The 20,595-nt window shown below is 37.8% G+C and overlaps 1 protein-coding gene across 1 annotated transcript in view; it reads right to left on the bottom strand.

The window, feature by feature from the left end:
• Positions 1-19,843, bottom strand: part of CRYBG1 (crystallin beta-gamma domain containing 1) — a 40,539-nt gene extending 20,696 nt beyond the window's left edge. The window contains exons 1-13 of the mRNA XM_030447733.1: positions 19,074-19,843; positions 14,305-14,355; positions 12,426-13,887; positions 12,165-12,341; positions 9,667-9,714; positions 9,444-9,562; positions 7,960-8,122; positions 6,951-7,090; positions 4,093-4,219; positions 3,768-3,803; positions 3,242-3,384; positions 2,857-2,983; positions 2,620-2,765 (exon numbers count right to left, since the gene is read on the bottom strand). Of these exons, the coding sequence (XP_030303593.1) occupies positions 2,620-2,765; positions 2,857-2,983; positions 3,242-3,384; positions 3,768-3,803; positions 4,093-4,219; positions 6,951-7,090; positions 7,960-8,122; positions 9,444-9,562; positions 9,667-9,714; positions 12,165-12,341; positions 12,426-13,887; positions 14,305-14,355; positions 19,074-19,828 (3,494 nt within the window). The 5' untranslated portion in view covers positions 19,829-19,843. The remainder of the gene's footprint in view (positions 1-2,619; positions 2,766-2,856; positions 2,984-3,241; positions 3,385-3,767; positions 3,804-4,092; positions 4,220-6,950; positions 7,091-7,959; positions 8,123-9,443; positions 9,563-9,666; positions 9,715-12,164; positions 12,342-12,425; positions 13,888-14,304; positions 14,356-19,073) is intronic.
• Positions 19,844-20,595: the final 752 nt, after the last annotated feature.

The raw sequence follows: 20,595 nt of genomic DNA on the forward strand, positions 1-20,595 counted from the left end.
AAACAAAACAGAAAGCCCACACACCTGGAAAAGTTCTTCCACCAAGTTAAAAAAGGATCACCTAAAAGACGGGAGCTTTTTTGGTACTTTTAGCAAAAATTTGATGTGGTTATGGATAAAGAAAAAGCGCACTTCAAATATGCTATTCCTGTGATGGCTATTAAATATAAGCTTAAAGAATTTTTAAGCAGAGAGGAAATCAAAATTGTTCAACAGTTGATTTTAGTACTTGCTTAAACTTGTAAAGGGTGTTACCTGTTGTTAGTAAATCCTAGCAACTTAAAATTCTGCCAATTTGAAAGTAAAGATCAAACCCTACTTACAAGCAGAAAGGTCTCCTATTTTCAGGCAGTCTGGATTTCTTTCTCCCACCCCAATGGCAGAATAACAAAATATCCTGGGTTTTACACTTGGCCAATTTCTGAAGAATGCTCAAGAGCAAAGGATTTTCCTTTTTAAAGAAGCCAATCTTCTTCACCTTAGGATATTTTGGGGAGGATGTCTTTACAATGGATTTCACAAAGATGTTAAAATATTGCCTGGAATCATTCTTCAGAAAGACAGCCACTGAAAAATTTAAAAGCTAGTCTTCAAATACTCTCATATGAAATATTCACTCCCTAGATGCAGAGCTAGGCTGTCTTTAGCATACATGTTAGAGATGCAGCATAGCTTAGAACTTGTTCAGTAGTATCTGTGCACTGCAGTGTCAGGTTTTCTTTTCTTTGATATAACCTTTAAATTAAAGAGCAATTAAATTAATTATGTGGGAAATACATGCCATCTGTTATCTCTTACTGCCATAACTGCTTACCCTAGATACCTGTGGTTAAAAGTGTGTCTATGAAAAGTTCAGGGCTTCTTACATCTCTAATTTTGTTTTTTTTTTTTTTTTGATCAAGTATTTTCCATATGATACCAGGAAGGTTACTTCAAAATATTACAACAAGCTTTTACTGAATCTGTCACAGTTCACTCTGACATTATCTAAATTACAGTCTAAGCAGCTCAGGAAATTGCTCAGTGGATTATTCATTGTTCTATGACAGATCCTTGAAAAGAAAGACACAAAAAATTTCTACCTGTTAAGCATGACTTAACATGAATCATTCAGCCTTGCTGATACATTAACATTTAGTAAGAACACCACCACAAAAACCCCAAACACTCACAACCTCTTTGGAAACAAAAGGGTCCTATGAGACTTAAGAGTCACCCATTATGAGCAATCTATCTACATTTTCAAAAAGCTTATTGCTACAAATTACATCCTTAAGAGACAACAAGGTGAGATTACAGGAGCAGCAGCACTATGGGACAAGAATTTTGTTTGCAGTGACTTCCAGCTGCCTTTACCATCACAGAGTATCAGTCATTCCTAATTATGGAATACTCAAACTCAAGTATGATTCCTATCTCAGCTGCAACATTTACTACAACAGCTACACAAAGGGTGTGATAGGTAACCCACATTCTCTTTCCCAGCCTTCAGAGGTGACTCCCATGGATCTCCCTTGCGTCTAACAGAAGACAAAAAGGGCACAGTGGATTCAAAGGCCACTAGGCAGAAACACCCCCCCCCCTGTTGCACCATATTCAGATTCAGATTAAAAGCATTCCTCTGGAATTCACAGAGCTTAATTCTGCAGTCTTTATCCGAAGCCTGCGGAGATATCACACAAATAACACACGGAAAGATTTAGGGTGTGGCTGGGCAAGGCAGAACTTTCAGCAAGGCACCTGCATACAAGGCAGGGATACCGTACACCACATACTCTTTTGGTTCTAGTACTTTGAATAATTTTGTATATTTGGAGCTATGATTGCTAATATTTGTTTGCATTTCCAAAGCACTTCAATGCCATCTGCAAGGCCATGACACTCAACCTGCAACTGATGCACTGAACAAATCAAAAAAGCAAAGTCTATCAACTTAGCAGCTGCATGTGACAACACGTAGCACAAAAAGTAAGAGTTGTTAATGGCCATGGCAATGCAAAGTTCTGGGTACCATCGTATTGAAAAAATACACAATAAAACCACCACTGAATGTAATAATGTACTGTAATGTAATAATGTACTGAAACATTATTAACTTATCGGATTCACTGCAAATGCAATTTTACTTTTCAGAACAGACAAAAGCCTCCTAAATATCAGAATGGGCGAGTGAGCATGGCAGGAGTTACCTCCATTTTAAACAGAGCTGAGAAAAAAAGCAAGCAATTTGCCTTTAGTCAAACACAAGAAGCCTGAAAATTAATTTAAAAACTGGAAAATTGTTCCATAACAATTTTGCTGTTGAAGCATTTTTTTAAAAATATAGTCATAAGAACAAAGTATTTCTACCTCTCTGATATAATGTAATCTATTTCTATACCTTATGTGTCAGTAAGCCAGCACTTCCTGGGATCATCTGATCTCATAGTGAGAAGAAAACTGATTTGCTGTACATGTTTGCAACTTTACTTTTTACATTCTGCAGACAACGGCAGAAAATTTTATCTGATGACTCCACACAGACATTAGAAATCAAGCTGCTGAAATACATATGCAACTATCAACTTCTAAAAAGAATAGTGCATTTAAAATTAAACAACAATTTAAAATGTCACTTACACGCCACTTAGCACATTTATAGACTGTGTCCTCAGCCCATATCCAGTGTCTTTCAAATTGGAAATAATTCCTAACACATTAATATTGGAACCCTTTGACCCAAAGTCCTTCTCACTGTACATTATCATATGGGAGCTCGTGAAGTCCTGTAGAAAGAAAGAGAAGCATCAGAAGGAATATGCAATGTGATGTCTCAGTGCACTCAGGAGATGACTCTTACATGTTCATGGAACTTACTCCAACAATCGGTCGCAGTGACTGCAACTCTTCATCATAGCCACCCCAGTCTCTCCAGTCCTGATACACTCCTTCTTCCAGCAAGTACTGATGGCCTTCAAATCCTGGCTTCTCATAAGCAACCCAACTAAGTAACAACAAGAGAGTTACGTGTGTGAAAATGGAAAACTGCCACTCCGCGTTGTTATGGAGCAGATGCAGATGTGTGAAATTTGTTCTTATGCTATGAACAGTTGCAAATATAACCCAAGCACATATCTAAACCCCAAAACTAGGAAGACAGAGAAAATAAATTTAGTAGTAAATTTGTCTACTGCAAATTACATTCTGTGGATTTACTATTTTTCTTGAAGGGGAAACACTGCAGGTGTTTTCCCACACTTACACTCCTCCCAGCACTTTCATGGATCCCACTGATGTAAGAGGAAGTCTTGTCTTGTCTTCTGATTCCTTGTCATTGAGCATAAAGATTTCTGATTCTATTTCCACATGTCTCCCTTCAAAGAAAGGCTTCTCATAAATGATTATCTGTGGCAGAAATGAGGTAAAAGAAAAATTGCAGAGTATGACAAATTCTGATGACAGATTCTTTTCAAAAGATTCATTGAGAGAAAAGACAAGATTATGAAGATAATTAGTGGGATCTCTCCATTCTCTTTAAGAGGTCTTTCCTTTAGGAGATACAACATGAGGGCTTGAATGTTGATTACCCATGTGCATTACCCAGATGGCTGTTAATACTTATGCAATAAGTGTGACAAAATTTGCAGTTTCATGGTGTGGTCACACACAGCAAAACCAGCCACTAAACCAAAAGTAGTCAGTACATGACCAAGATATATTTATCTACCTATGTGTAGCTCATGTATCATAAAATACCCCTGGAGAATCAAAAAAATATTGAATTTTACCTTTGGATCTCCACTGAATTCAACTTTGCGACCACCCTGTTAAAAGAAAAATAGTTATCTATACTTACACAACCTCCAGACAACTATAAGAGTCATCAGCTCTTAAATACAGAATTAAGTTGAAAGCCTAACTGAAAAACACAAGTAAACATAGGAAAACTGAAGGCAGAAATGAATGCATCAAATGGTAGAAATTCAAGAATTTTATAGATTAAAAATTTCAGTTTTTAAAGAGTTACATTTTTTAGTGATTTGAAAAATCTAGCCACTTTAAGTCATGATTAAACACAGGTAACATAAATTGCAAGTAGAAGAAGTATTTTACCATTTTCAAGGGCCTCATAGACCTGATATAGGCTTCCTTCTTCTCCCAGAACGCTAAATTAGGATATTCACCAGGCTCTAACATTAAAGGGACTCCCTGGAAACCAGGTTCTTCATAAATTAGCCATCTAAAGTAAGAGAGAAAGGAAAATAAAAAATAAAACCCCCAGAATATTTCTGAACAAGGCAATGTGTTTACTTTAGAAAAGACAGCATTGTATCCTTAATAAAATTCTATTTCTTTGACTTTAACATGAAGACTGTCAACTGGTGAAATGGCAAACTTATGTGTCTGTGCAGGAACCACCACCACCAGTGCATGTGCTTTCTTTGAAGAGGCCAAAAAAAGAAATCAGTAAAACAGACAGCGAAGAGTTTTTCCCTGTCTTAGCTGGGGTCAACACAAGTCTTAGACTGAATTTCAAGAGTTGAAGTTACTGTGAATTCTTTTTTAATTGTTTTAATATATGCAAAACCAATTTTCAAGAAGTTGAAAGATCTTTACTAACCTAGACTTGGAGTTGTTGTGAAGTCTGTTCAATGGGGAATGCTAAACTTCTACTATTTACTAATACATAGAAAAACCTGGCAATTCCTTAGAAATTTACTTTCTCATGGTTTGTAACTACCAATAAGTCTGCTTTGAAAAACATAATTTTCAAAATTCCTGATTGGAACAGCAACAGTAGTTTTTCAAAGCTTTTTCAACAAAATCTTAACCAGTAATCAATTACTGGAAATAAAGACACATGCTGCTGATCTCTGCATAGAAGATGGCACTGTAGTTCTTCCAGTTAAATTAACTCATCTCTCAGTTCAGTACAGAGAAGTGAAAAACACATACTAAACAGGAACACGTTTTGCAGACAACCTCTTCAGCATGTAAGGATCGTAATGTATAAATCTGGTAATATCAGAAAGATGTAAAAATATTCCATCACTCTACCATGCTTGAAAGGTAGATTTCAAGGTGATGTAAGCTGGCATAAGCCTCAGTGCAGACACACAGTTCCAAGAAACAAACAAGGAGTATTAGTTTCCTTGTTGTCTATAGCCAAATGTTTGCTATATTCTGTGTCCTACAGTAGGACTGCAGAATAAGCTTGTAACTTCAGTGCAAGAATTTAAACACAGCAGAGACCAAAGGAGGGGGTACAATCAGAAGATAAAGGTGCACTGACTCATTTCTGTTGGCAGGTTTTAGTAAACAACAATTAAGCATGAGCACTGGGAAACTTTAAGAAGATTCAACCACACCCTCATGGCCAGGTGACTCAAAATCAGAGACTCCTTCAACTGCCAATGTAGTGAACTATGTCTTGCCTGCAAACTAAAGGAAAGGAAAAAGCCTGCAACATGAAAAAAAGCAGCAGCAATTTATGGAATTTCAAATGCAAGCAACTGGCAAAAGCCACTTCTCTCTACAGTGGACTAATGAACTAGTATCTGAGAAAGATTCTTTTCCAACTGTCTTTTGTGCTTCCTGGTGCAATTATTAGTCTGCCTTCCCTCAAGGGATTCAATTGAAGAGAGAGAAATTATTACAGTAAGAGTTTACATAGATTTACTGAAAAAAAAAATGCTACCACAGTAAAACAAAAAAAGGACCTGTCATCCTTTCAAAAAAATCTTTTTCAGGATTCACAGAACGGTTTTAAGTGAGGGAGAGAAATAAAGTGTTGAGGTAGATTAAGTCAATTAATAATCAACCTCCAAATAACGTATCTGATTTCATGACTCTTGGCAGACATGTAATTGGGATTAAGCTTGCAGTTCAACAGAAGCCAGCTCCTGTGGGAGAACTATCTCCTTGGATACTTTCAAGTTTTCCTACATACTCAAGTGCTCCATTTTTCCCCAAATCCAGATAAAAAGATTTAATCAGACATAATACCCTTTACCTAACAACTAAAATGCCCTATCCATCATGTGGTATATTTGAATATATCTTTGAAGTGGTATATAACATTTTAGTTAGGCACTTTTCAATCCTTAAATAGACTATTTGCAGCAAGGCCCATACTATCAGTGCTCAGACACAACAGAGCCAACAACCAAAGTTTTTACACCCTGAAAAATGTTCTGCAGGACCCAACACCATTGAAAGTGGTTCCACCCTCACTTTTTTTGAAATCAGCCTCCCTCTTCTGCATACTTTTCCTAGTACTACTGGGACATATTTTCAGTACCTATTTACAAGTTTACTTATTTAGTTACCAAAATTACCACTGGTACATTGTTTGGATTGGTCCTTAGAGATTTCCTTTCTCATAAAAGCTTGCTTAGTTCATGATACATTACACTCCTAACTCATATGGGTAGATATTTTCAGGTGACATTACGTGTCCTAAACATCACCACAAAAACATCGATTATAATGCACCATGAAATACAAGATTGCTTTCCAGAGTCCACACATTACACTCAGTCTTATTTTGCAAGAGGAAGACTTAAAAATTTTCTCCTTTTAGTACAATGATTTCAGGTTTAGAGGACAGGAAGCAGGAAACGTGGCCTTATCACAACAGCTCATCCATTCACTCTCACTTCTGATGTTTGCCTGAATGAGAAAGAGCAGGAGAGGCAAACTGACTAGTTTGTAGCAAATACACCAGGTTTACTCCCTCTCTATAACATGCAAGCAGAAGAGAAACTGGCTCTAACACAAAACATTTAAGAGGTCAACCTCCTCAAGGATGAAGCATTACAACGATGTACTAATGCTATTGTCAACAAATACTACCAAAATATAGGACTAGAATGAACATTAGCTTGCTTGCATGTCTGAGAGGTAAAACCAATGGCTTAAAACAAATTCCTTTCATAGCAGTACACGTTCATACAGAACTATGCACTCACATGCCCCAGTGTACTTTGATAGAACAGGTCTTCTGAGTTGTGCCAAACACCCCAGCTTCTTCAGTGTCATCAAAAAAGGAAGTCACAATTCCTAACCCTTCAGGTTCTGTATACAAATCAATTCGGCAAACCCTGTAATCCTGAAAAATGAAGATTACCATAATCACTTCATCTGTGCAGCAAGTTCTGTAATTGATGTGGATAACTAAATCAGTTTTGAAACACCTATTTATTTTAAATGTTTTCCCCCCTTCTCAATTACTACTGCTATTAGTTGCCTATAGTAAAAGAACAAACAGACCACTTCGCTCATCTCTGGACCAAGAGTCACTCAATCTCTAATAAACATCTGTATTGTTTACTTTCTGCCATCTAGGAATGCACCATCTTTCATCAGTTAAAATCTCCTCTAGCAAATTAAATTCTAACAACACCAAGCAAGACATTCTTGAAGACAATAGTAATTTAAACAAGAATTGTAGTTACAAGCAATATATATTCCTCCCATTTCTCTTCCTAGTCAAATAGCTCATACTTGTTTTGACAACCTGAAAAGGCAACTACTTAATAGTAGGTTAAAAGTGCATGTAGGGAGGCTGTTCCACCACGTGCTAAACTCGTGGTAAGTCTGCACATACTTGGGCTATTTTTTTGAGTATCAAACAAGGTGTGGTGTTTAACACTCAAGTTCATGCTGAGGGCATATTTGGTTTATATTATAAAAAGCAGAAAACCCCCCACACAACCTTTTTAAAATGAGTCTGTGGAATTACTGATGATTTTCTAGGATGTTTTTCCTGAGAAACTGATCAGCCTAAAGAGCATAAGCTGTACATACAGTCTGAGGGCTATTCTAACAAAAAATGCTAACTTTTTTGCTTGTCCTATCCTTCCAGTGGATGTTACCATAATCCTCATCGTGCAACCTCCACCCCCCACATTTATTTTGCTATAGAACATCACCAAGCATTAAGACCTATAAAAGTTTTACTTTACTTCTATTACTTGCCTTAACAACATGTCTTATCGAACCAATCACTGCAGGCTTCAGAGATCTGCACTCATTTTGCTCTTCAGAAGTACCTGTACCCCAAATATCTGGGAGTTCCAGCTCTCCTTCTTCCAATGGTATAGAGGGGCCTTCAAAATTGGGTTTCTCATAGAGTATCCAGCTTAAAACAAACATTTCTCATTTTAATGGTGCTTTATCAAGTGCGATTTGCAAAAGCAATCTCCCATTTCACAAATCATTTTGCAGGAAGTAATATCACCAGACCCTTCCCACCACCCCAGTACAGCTTACTCACCCAACACTGCTGGTGCAAGCAATTTCTAGTCTCTGTGATACTTTGAAAAGCAATGATAGGAACAAAAATGCCAACTGCTAATGTAATTTTCAGCAAAAACTCTACCTTTTTAAAGTCGATGATTTGAAGCAGCAACCCTACTGTCTACAAATAACCACACTTGTGCATGAGATATAAATCAGAACCAATTTGTAGGTCAGAAAATGTTGACACTGTTGGCTGCTGTATTATGTATGACAGATAAGCTACTTGGATCATTTAAACAGCAGCCTAGAGTTTAACAGCCACTGATATAGATGTGCTGCAGGATGATAAGACTGCTCAGAAGACAAGCAAAACTTTATTCTTAATTGAAGGTTTGAATATATAATTAGATAAAAACTGTATCTGCAAACACAAAACCCTACCCTGGAGCTCTCAGTGAGGAAAAAAAGAACTTGAAAAATCCAAACAGTTCCCTCGTCCAGTCTGGAAATAAATACCCTGCTCACACAGATCAGAAGATTTTTCAATACAGCTTTCTGAAGCTAAAGAGCAAACAGTGTGCTTGCTTCCCAGTACCTCCTACTACAGCTTGCCTTTGTTTCTGCAGCTTACTATAAGATCATTGCTTTTAAGAACCTGCTATTTGACTGTATTATAGCCTGGCCACAACTTAACTTGCCATGCTATCCACACTAATAATGGCTGTTCTGTTAATGCTACAAAGAATGTAGCAGATGACCTTGTTTTGAACTACTCTTAAGCAACCTGGATTTTGGAGAAAAATTCCCTCTGTACTCATCAGAGAAACACCCAATTATCTCTACAGCAGTGGGGATAATTCCTACCTTTGGACATGAAATTAATCTTCTACAGTGGCAGAATGTTGTCAAGCTGTGGCTTTTAAAATCCTTTGCTAGCCTGGAACCCATAAAAGGGAGAGAAGCCAAAGGGCAGCACAGCTGGACAGAATCTGTCACTTTATAGTGATAGTGAGTGATAGCAACACTCAATTTGTCAGCAAAATACTCATTTCAGCCCAGAACCTCCTACTGTGGCAGAGATAAAATGCCATATTTCTTGCTCATGGGTGTCTATGTTACACTGCCATTCACAAGGCAAATTTACTGCAAATTACATGTTCATTTTCCTTAAAAAGATTTTTTGATAGACCAGTGATGAAGAGTAAAGATTAATCTCTTACCAGCCTCTTATGACTTTAACTAAAATTGTGGGTGACAGAACCCAAGAACTGCAATCCAGAACATCATGGAAAACTTCAATACCATTTTTTGGGTACTCTGATTCACAGTATATCACCAGCTGTGTTAAAAAAAAAAAAAAACAAAACACCAACAACAGACAGTTATATCTTGCTATGACTTAAATATAGAGAGGAACAGCTAGGATAATAAAATTGATCTTACCTTGCCAGGTCTGGGATTGATTTTACTTTGTCCATTTCTTGAAATTGCCTAATAGACAACAGCAGGGAAAGAAAAGTCAACAACAACAACAAAAACTCAAGCCAAAAACATATCCCATAAAAATGTTCATATATATATATATAAAAAAAAAAGAGCTAGTGTAACAAAATAAAAAATAGTCTGACTATTAAAAAGCTGGTAATACTTCAACTACATCTACCTACTGCTTCAATTCCTTCTTCCTCCTGAAGAGCAGTATCTTGCCACAAATGTACAAAGTATGTAACACTTCTTGTTATTTATTCTTTTTTAAACTTTTAATTATCATCTCACTGAAGCCAACTAACCTCAGACTTGAAATGCTTTAAAATTCTACTGATCAGCTTCCTTTATATCCCAGGAGTTTCATACCAAGAGACAATTTTAAAAATTGGCATTAATAAAGCACATGTTCTACAATGATAAAGGTATTAGTTTAGAAGCCAGGTACCTATATAAAGCATGAAATAATTTTGAAGGACTATATGAAAAGACTGAGAAGACATGATGGCATATAAATAGAATCATCAGGTATGTGCTGAACATCTTGTAATAGGTTTTCTTCAAAAAGAATGAGATGCTGCAATAAGCAACACACTAAAAATGCCGAGAACAAGTAAAACACACTGAGGTATCTAAAACAACATTGAAGTCAATGGTAAATTATATGATACAGAATATGTGGGAAAGTTGTGTTCGCATCATGCCATCTTAAAACAACAAAGAAAGCATTGCAGGTATGTGTTTGGTTTCCTACCAAGGACAGGAATGCTTATTCTGGGACAGCAGTTCTAGGATCATGCCCCTAAATAGCCTAAGATAACCAGCAACACATGCAGGGAATTAAAGAGAACATATTAGTCAACACGCAGGGCAGGCAGTTGTCTCAGGGCAGAATTCCTAACAATGACTAGATTTTTGTAGGCATCATCAAGATACATTGAAGCACAACTGGTTTTTGAGCCTGTGCTTCAACTCCAGTTGCTCCACTTGCTCCATGTTTTAAGGAATGCTAAAGTTAGTGTTTTGGGCTGTCCTTAGTCTTTTCCTTCACATTACCCATTAGCCACTGCATCCTATTCTTAGTCAGTGGAAGACACACAGGAGGTACACATCATACAAATATTCTAAGTTCCTAACTTCAGCAAGACAATTCAGGGTCAGCAGCAATGCTGCAGAAGTTCTGGAACCCTATGGAGTTTAATGGGCTTCTCTCAAGAGCAGTCTGACATGTACACATCCCTCCTTGCCATATACGGCTTCCACACTCTACTAAAAAATTCAAACTCCCTTCAGAAGATTATTTTAAGTAGGAAATAAAACCCAAAACACCAGTACTAGTCATCTGGTTTGAAACTCAGACTCTGAAATCCAAGCAGGAACATCCATAATAAAAAAGCCTTTTAAATGGGCAGTCTACACCACTACAAATAACACTCCTAATTTTCATCCCCACACTAATGAAAAAGCTTCTCATAAGAATTACATCCTCAGAACTTCAGGATAGTATGGTTGATTTCCTTCTGCAAGGTGAAGAAAGGAGTTAATTCAACAACTCCCCCACTCCTCTTAGTAGAACTGTAACATCAGATAACAATTAGCATTGTAAAAGTATTTATCAAATTTCTTATATGCTGCTTCAATGTCACAGGTCATGTTATTGTGTCCGTTTAACTGTGGAGAACATGGGTTTTTCCCCAAGATTCTTTAAATCTCCTGATTATACTTTCCCTCTTAGGTAACAGTAAGGGCCCACACAAACAGAAACCCCAGATACTCTAGGACATTGGTTCATCATCTTGAAAACAGAAATTGCAAAGTTCTTCTTTAGGGTGAAGTTGCCTGGAAGGGAAAACGTAGTAGTCTGCCTTGACTCAAGATGAACAGATACTCATCATCAGATAAAGGGACTGACTCCACTGCAGCAGCACTTTCAACAAACTCTACCATCCAGTTCTTGAAATAGTCTTAAAGACTATTTTCTAACAAAGGCATAGGAATACTGTGAACAAAAACAGAGGGCTAAAAAAAAAAAGTTTGGCTAAAAAAACCCATGTTTGCCCTGTTACTCATTTAACAGTGCAATGTCTGAATGTTTTGCTGGAAGAGAAGAGAGACTGCTGTCAACAGAAGTTGGATGAAGTTATCTGTAGCTCACAGGGAGCATTCTACTACTTGAGTATAAAAAAAGAAGTTAGCATAAGATTTGTTTCAAAATCATACAAAATCAAGTATAAAGACATTAAAACATACACTTTCAATTTATATTTGAGAACAGTCTCAAAAAAACCCAAATATAATGTTAATAGATGTCAACTCATTTCCAAGTGTAGCCAACATTAGATGAAACCAACACTTACATTCACCTCTATGTATGAGAAACAAATCAAAACATCATCTACAGAAAATGTAAAAGCAGGGTAACTTTTCAGGCAGATTTTAAACAACACAATACTTACATCCACATCTAATAAACCAGTGGGGACATTTGTTTCATATCTGCTTGCCCCTAACCAGCTGGAAAAACTTTTCTCAGGGTTCCCGTAGCTGGGTGATTGTAAACTTAGTTCTTTTCTTGCACTATCTGCTTGTATGTACTTCTCCACAAAACTTGGAAGCTTCAAATCTGAAAGGGACTGAATGGGAAAGTCAAAATTAAGAATAATTCAGCAGGTAGAGAAAATTTTATATCACTTCATTTCATCACTGATGTTTATTACCTCTAACTTTTGAGGCATGCCAAATGGCCCAGAAGCATCTTGTTGTAAAGCAGGCATCCCTGAGGAGTCGGCTGTGAAAGCTGTTGTGATGTTATTTACAGAATTGACAGCAGGATTAAAAAACCTTTCTTTAGCAGTAGAAGACAGCAAGCTTGAGAAGAGGGAGCTTTTTTCAAGCCGGGATCTCTTAACTTCACCATCTGTAATATCAATGTTCTCTTTTCCATTTATTTCCTGCATAAAGGCAGGCTCCTCTTTATTACATGACTGCAGGGATTTAAATATGATACTCTGCTCAGTTGATGCACGTTTTGGTCTGACTCTGGCTATTGTTTCCAGGCTCTGCATTTTCATTTGCTGGGCCGGTAGCAGGTCGTGTGTTTTTTCCCTCCTCAGTCCCAAACCAAAAGTAAATACACTAGGATCAAATACTTTCTCTAAGTTGTCTTCATGAATGGGAGGCATGGCAAAGTGGGGCGCTGGGGACTTGGGAAGCTTTGACCTCTTCTTTTTCTGGGGTAAACAAACTGAGCTGTCCAAGTTTTTTATTGTTTCGGCAAACTTCTTCATGTCAGATGGAGAATCAAAAATGCTATCATCTTCAGCAGATCCATTACAGGTTCTTCCTGGGCTCTGTTGTGTATCATTCTCTGGTATCAACATGCTGTCCTTACTGTTGTTGTTGTCATACTGCAGTGCTACCAAGTGCAAATCTCCCGGCTTTACCTTTCTGTCTCCATTTTCCACCCTCTTAAATTCTGATCTAGAAATCTGATGAGGTGGCAAAGGATATTTGTCATCATTGCAAGGTGATAAAACCTGTGTGTTTGACAGTACCTTTTCTTCATTTCCGTGGAACTCTGAGCTTGTGTTATTTCTTTGGTTGGAAGTATCTCGAGCATTTTCACTTTTACTAAGAAAGTGCAAAGGCAGTTTTAAAAGTGAACTTTCTTTTTTAGCTGTTGTTAATTCTAGATCAGGTTGCTTCAGAGAGACACTATGAGCATCGATCTTGCTGCTTTGGTTAAAAAGTGATATTGCAGCTTTTACTTTAAGTTCTGTTGTCTTCCCAATATCCTCATGAAAGGCAAAGCCTTCTTCATTTTTGCCTTTTGGTTCTGCTGTGCTTTCTCTCTCTGTTGTGCCATTCTCAAAAAACTTCTGGCGACTGCTTTGCTTATTTAAGGTTTTATCAGGCTGTTCATTTTCCTTCAGTTGTTTTCCAAATTTCAGCTTTGCTCTGCCAACAAATGTGCTTGGTATAGTACCATTTTTTGAAGGAGGGATGTCAACAGGTCTCTGGTTCTGGTTAGCACATTTATTTTCAAACAAGGAAATTTTGTTGGCAATGTTGCTGTTAGTTTTATTAACTGGTTTTTCAAGAGTATCCTGCTCACCTTCTAAACTGTCTTGATTCATAGGTGCTTTAAAATTCAGCTCTACATTCTTCGGTTTGGCTGGACTACAGGAGACAAAGTGATGCACAGTTAGATCTTTAATGAACCTCAAAAAGGCTTGTAACAATTTTCAAAATAATAAAACATAGTATTCCAATGAAATTTTCTATAGTTGTATTGAGTTTAAATTTTGGGATTAACTGAGAAAGAAGTTAACCACGTGAACAACAACAAAAAAATTAGGCATTAAATACGGAGAATACATTTCAAACATACATCATTCTTTAATGCTCAGTAAAACAAAAATCACAGCAGTCTACAGCATCTGCAATTGATGCAGACCACTTAACTACTTATGACTGACAGATGTGAACATTTGTGAACAGGCAGAATAAATCACACACCTGCAATTCCTTACAGAGTTTAGGAAACAAGTACCAATTAATTATGGTGATAATGAGTTGGTTAACATTTGAATATACCTCTCCAGCAAGTTCTGAAGACATCTGCTCAGATACTTTGCAGACCTTACGCTGCAGTAACAACCTGAAATTGATTGGAAGACCTGTTCTGGCCTTCTTAGTGCTGGTGGAAAAGGTAACTGTCCCCAGTCACTGCATCACTACATGGCTAAGCAAACGTTACATGTGAGGACTCTCTCATTTCCTTCAGATAAGTCAGCTAGCAATTTAAATTGTGCAAACTAACTATTCTGATTTTGCAGGAATTGAATTAGGAAACACATAGAAACTTCTCCATCAGAGTGGATAGGGAAGCACAGGCAAACACACAATACTCATGAACTATGGCAGAAGGCTGATGACATGCAGCTGAGGGCATTAAGCATCCTTCTTCTGAATACCTACATCTAGGAAAAACAATTGTCCGTGTCACTTGCTACTGCAGGGACAGTAGAACAGTATGAGCAGCTGTGAAGATGCTGGGCACACAACTTGAAAATCTATCAAATAGAAAGAGTGTCAAGGAGCCCACCATCACCTCTCAGGCAGACTTGTTCTCCAGAGAGAAATCTGGAGACACTTAGGGGTGGGAGAACAGGCAGAAACAGCACTACATGAAAACTGATGATGCTGGGAAAAAAAAAAAAAAGGAAACTAGCTTGCAGCAACAATCTCCAGGGGCTCAAATGATCTAATAATCAATGGATGATTCTGGTATTTATGTGCTTTCTTCTTTTTTCTTACACAGACTGTGTTCACTGAGCTCTCTTTAGATCAAATGAGAAGCATGAGATACAAGAAACATGAGCTAACACGAACAACCTCAATTTTTCTTCAAAACTGAAGGAAATCCTTTCTCCTCTTCTTCAAGAAATTGATCCCAAATAACAATGTAAATCCTACTAAAGCAACACTCTCCATTGTAGAAACAACTCTTCTTGGAAGAAGTATGATGAACAAACTTGCTGAAATAGCAGAAGAAACTCAAAATCAGATGCCCAAGAATCTATACAGAAAGCAACTGCTAAAAAATCACCATATCTTTTCAGTGAAGACTTCCTAATAGCACTCACTGGAACTACCAAGTTGTTCAGATGGGTTCAAGACTAGAAGGTTCTCGTGAAGAACATGATATCAGTAAAAAAAGAAATAGTAACTTAAAAGCAGGTGGGCATACTTCAGATAGGTGCTAATAAAACAGAAAATTCAAGTCTAGAAAAATTTTTAAAAATTCCTGAAAAAAGGGAGGGCAGGGAGAGAACTACCACACAGCATACAATTTAACATATTTAGACACTACTTCTCATTTGCAGTACAACTATTTTTCCTTATTTTTTCAAAGTTGAATTATTCTATGATTTTTCTTTGTGGAAAATGAATGTGAGTTGCAACGAGCCTATAAAGGTCAACTAGTCCAACTTTCTGCTCAAGACAGGGACATCTTCAAAGTTTCATCAAGTTGCTGAAGGCTTTGTCTGACCACGTTCTGAGTATTTCCATGGGTCAAGGCTTCAGCCTTACTAGGAAAGCACTGCAGTAGGTCAGCCAGTCATGGTGAATCATTTTTGCCTTTTAAACCATTGAGATGTCACTGTTGCAACTTGCAATCACTGCCACTGTCCCTTCACTGCATACCTCAGTGATGAATCTGGCTCTGCTTTCTCTGTAATAACTCTACAGGTAGTAAGATATTATTGAAGTCTACCCATATCATTCTCTCTCAGCTGAACATACCAAGCTGCTTCAGCTTCTCCTCATACATGGTATGTTCCAGTGCTATGACCCTGATTGCTCACCACTAGACTCATTCCAAATTATCATCATCTCTCTGGTACCAGAGGAGAAGAGAGCTAGAAGAGAAAGTAGGGGTACGTCCCAATAGAATCCCCCAGATCCCTCATGAGCCTTTTGACCTACTGGGTATGTTTGTGCCAGTGTAGCTACAGCAGCTACACAGCTTTCACCACTACAAGGATGCACTACTGAGATGTGCTGAATTACTGTTCACCAGGACACTTCATAGCCTTTTCTGATCAGAAAAAGGTACTTTTTCTTCTGCCTGTACTTTCATCATCCTTTTGTCAGCCTGTCACTTTCACTACTACATGCATTTCAACATAACAACATCTATCTTCCTAATAAAATCTGTCTTTCCCTGTATGCCTTGACACAAGCAAGCATAATGGTTAACACTGATGGTTATCAGCCACTCCTAAAACCTGTTTTAAATGTACAGCAAACACCTCAAAGGTACAGTTTCAAACTTTACAAATTTATGCAGAAACAACCACCTCAGCATTTTGTATTTTACATTCTGTAGTATTTCTGCACAGCAGCAGCTGAGACTGAAGAGCAACAGAAAACACAGCCCTGCAGCTCCATCCACTGCAGCTGACCTCCTCTAACAGATTTTTTCATTACACCCCTTTCCACACAAAGAAATACTCACTTAAAATACAGTCAAAAGATGCAGCTTGTTGGAAGAGCTGAGTTTCTAAGCTTGTTTAAAAGGAGATGTTGGCTCAGTACCCTTTAAGCCTCTCTCCTGGTATGTAGGGAAAGCACTGAAAGATGGATTCACATAACAGTGCAAACACTTGCTCACTAACAGGCCAGTGTGGCTGATTCCTACCACCCACTGCTGAACTGCAGTGCCAGGAACAAGCAGGCACTAGAGAACTATTGATGTCCTTCTCTTTGGCTACACCTTGCAGCTAACCTGTGGAAGCAAGCACTTAAACCTCTCCCAGTACAATCATAAATGGAAGGTGAGTCACCCAGTTGAAATGCTGGTCCAAACGACCATGTCAAGGATGTAACTGATGCCAAAAAAACACTGTTGCCAAAACACCAGACTGAGCTGAGCGAAGAAAAATGGCATGTTAACAGAGCAGAGTAATTTAACAAGTGGGAATAAATGCAACAGCAAATACAAGACAGTGCCTAAACATTAAATATGACAACTAAAGCCAAAATTTAAGCTAAGCACATTAAAGTAACTACTGCCTGAGGTTTTAATTGCTTAGTATGATGTACAATCAATCTTAGTTTAAGCCTCAAATTTGACTGGTTTCCCTTTCAAAAGCTAGAAGCAAAGACACAAAATCCCATCATTACTTGCAGGGAACTAATAAAACTGACTTTTTAAAAACAGTTTCTAAAGAAACTTGATTACCCAAATTGGCACAACATCATTAGTAAGAGACATGATGCTTTCAGAAAACTACTTTGGTTATACAAAATCCATCTAAAAGGAGGCAAACAAGTCTGTGTGTAAATGAGTATTTTTCAGCCTGAAAGGAATTCATGTGAAGGACTTTAAAGATAAATTTTTAACCTTTGAAAAAATAAAAGTTATCTGTTCTCTAATTCAAAGAGAACAAACCTGTATCTTTTTTCTAGTAATGGCACCATCACATTTTTCCCATTTTACAGGAGGTTAACCCACATTCAGGTTTACAGTCCATATTTTCTGATAAAAACCTACAAATTATACCAGGTTATCTGTCTGTTCAATTTGTCTGGCTAAAGAATCTGTAGTACTGTGCAATGACACCTATCAGATGCATCAGGAACCTTGCATGCAACACCATGGTCCCCACCCAGGGCTAAAGTTCCTACAGCAGCAGACAAGGCCAAAACAGAGTGCCACACACCCCACAAAATCAGGTGAAATAGAACAGGCTGTTTATTCATTAAAATTCATCTGTCTGAAAGAATACTCATCTACTACTTTATGAGTACTGCAGAAGATAATGCACTCTACAGCGAGCCAAGGAGATAGCCAGAAAAATTAAATCCAGCTATGCAAGCATTTAAGGCTTCATCACTACTAATGACAGTGGCATAAAGTAAAAAATATGAAAGCTACCCTTCCTTTAAAGCTGTGAAGATACAAACTGCAGAGTTTAGGACTGCTGATCTATCAATGGCAAAGCATCACCATGGACAAAAATGTCACAATTTAATTTTCAGTACCAACTGCTTTTAATTCAGTTACCAATTAACAAATCAGATGTAGAGTGTTACAAATCATGCAAGGGAGAAATTGTTCCTAATGCTTCTATACCTCTCAGATGTGGGAAGCATAACTGGGAACAGATGTGTTTCTAAGCTGTAATGTTAAACCTTCCTGTCCCTCTAACTCAAAGACAATTCTGAATGCTCTGTGTGCCTTAGGTGGACTTATCAATTCAATGTAATCTGACAGGACCTATAAATGCATGTACCAGAATGAGGAAAGCAATAGAAAATAGTTTATAGCCGTGGAAGTCAAGGAACAGAATTACAAATGCAATGAAATTATTCACTGTAGAAGAGACTAGAAACCAAGAAATCAATCACTGGACTCATACTAGTGACTACAGTGGAAATTATAAATACATCTACTTATTTATAATGCCAAGGAAAAGCACTGATAATCTCTGTTATAAGGCAGATGACAGTTTCTTCAAGGGTAAAGGCAAATCCTGCAAACTAATATATGTATATTTCTGCAAATACTTGATGTTATTCACATGTATAAAACTTCATATGATTCATCCTGTACATACTTACAAAAGCAACTATATGTATTCATATAGCATGACTACATTACGGTCAGTGACTGCTGAGCTAACCTGAGCAACAACAGGAGCAGTGACAATGAGAAGAGAGCAGTTTTTGTGTATGTTAAGTTATTCCATACAATGCCTCACAAAGAAATTCCCTATCCATTAAAAAAAAAAAAAAAAAAAAATTACAGGCAAAATTACAGGTACAGAGATAAGATAAAGTAGTTTCTTACTTACAGGCTAATCTTTGTCGTGACTGTTCTGGAAGCATCCAAATTCCTCAGCTTCAAGTTATCTAAATCAGAATTTGTCTGTCTCTCAGCTGAGATACATGGGTCTCCATTTTTAATTCCATCAGTACGCAAGAAAGCTCTTCCATCTGAACCGTTACCATGCTTCACAGTCTTGGTCTCATTTCTGCCTTCAGCAAACACCAAAGCAGTATCTTCTGTCTTATCAGCCAAAGAAACTTTGGGAGACTCCAAGCTATCTTCCCCAAAAGCCACAGGCATAGCTCCCTTTTCCACTGAAGTTCTTTTTGTCACTGAGTTACTCTCTGGTGATGCTGGTTGCCTTTTAGAGGAGTAATCTTTTACCTGACCCTTCAGACCAGTAGGGGAAACAGGAACAGTATCCGACTGATTCTTTTTATATGATCTTCTCCTTGCAGGGGTTGTGTTGGATATCTGCTGCTTGCCTTTGTCCATTTCAGTTTTAGACGCCCCTTTATGTGCAGATCCAGCTTTTAGGTCCTGATTATTATTATTACCTGAGGAAGAGGAATTCCTTTCAGAAGTCTGTTGAGGAGATTTTGCTTTTCTTTCTGAGTTTATGACCTTGTCTGAGAACATCTCAGAGGAGACATCATCCTCAAAACCACTTTCTTCTCTTGCAGTAGTCTCAGCCTGGTTTCTCTCTCCATTTGAAACGTCACTAGACGACTGAGACTTCCTCCTTTTTCCGGATCTTTTATTAGCAGATTTTTTATCCATTGTGTCCAAGTTGCTACAATTTTCTTCTGATGTAACAGTCACAGGTTCATCAAGAAGCTTGTCTGTTTTTCTTAGATAGATATCGACTGTTAACACTCTAGCAGGATGTGCGTGTTCACTTGCTGCAGATTCCAACTCGTATGGCAAATCCTTTGGTTTTGCATGCCCAGGCTCCTCAGACACCCACGTGTTCACAAGCTGCTTGTGGCTTAAGATACTCTTCTCTAAGTCTTCACTAGACAAGCTTCTCAAGCTTTGGATGAAATCTGGAGTGGTGGAATTACTTGCAGCTGTGATGGATTCTTTGTCCAGTTCCAGGCTACTCTCGCAGGAGTTTTTAATGGTTTCACTGCTGCCGCTCCAATCCGCTGACCACTCACTGTCTGAAGAGACTCCTCTGCTACTCCATTCTGAAATGGTATCACGATATGGCGGTCCCACTTCCTCACTGAAATTATACTCCTGTGACTCAGAAAGAGCACTCGCGTTTCTCACTTGCTTCTGAGGAGCTTCGTGTCCTTCTTTTATCAGCCTACAGTATACGGGCTGCTCTCTGAGAGGAGACACTGATCTCTCCTTCCGATGTGAAGTGTGTTCTAGTGAACTTTTGACATTTTTCCTTTTCCCTGTACCAAAAAAAATTCCCAGTCTTTCCAAAACTGGTTTCTTTTTATTCTCTTCTCTGGAAGAATCTGGAAATTGTGAGCTTGACTGTAAAAACAAACAAACACACATTTGGTTAATGTCAAAATTGTTTCTACAATACA

This window comes from Calypte anna, chromosome 3, assembly GCF_003957555.1.
Source record: "Calypte anna isolate BGI_N300 chromosome 3, bCalAnn1_v1.p, whole genome shotgun sequence".
Classification (NCBI taxonomy): Eukaryota; Metazoa; Chordata; class Aves; order Apodiformes; family Trochilidae; genus Calypte; species Calypte anna.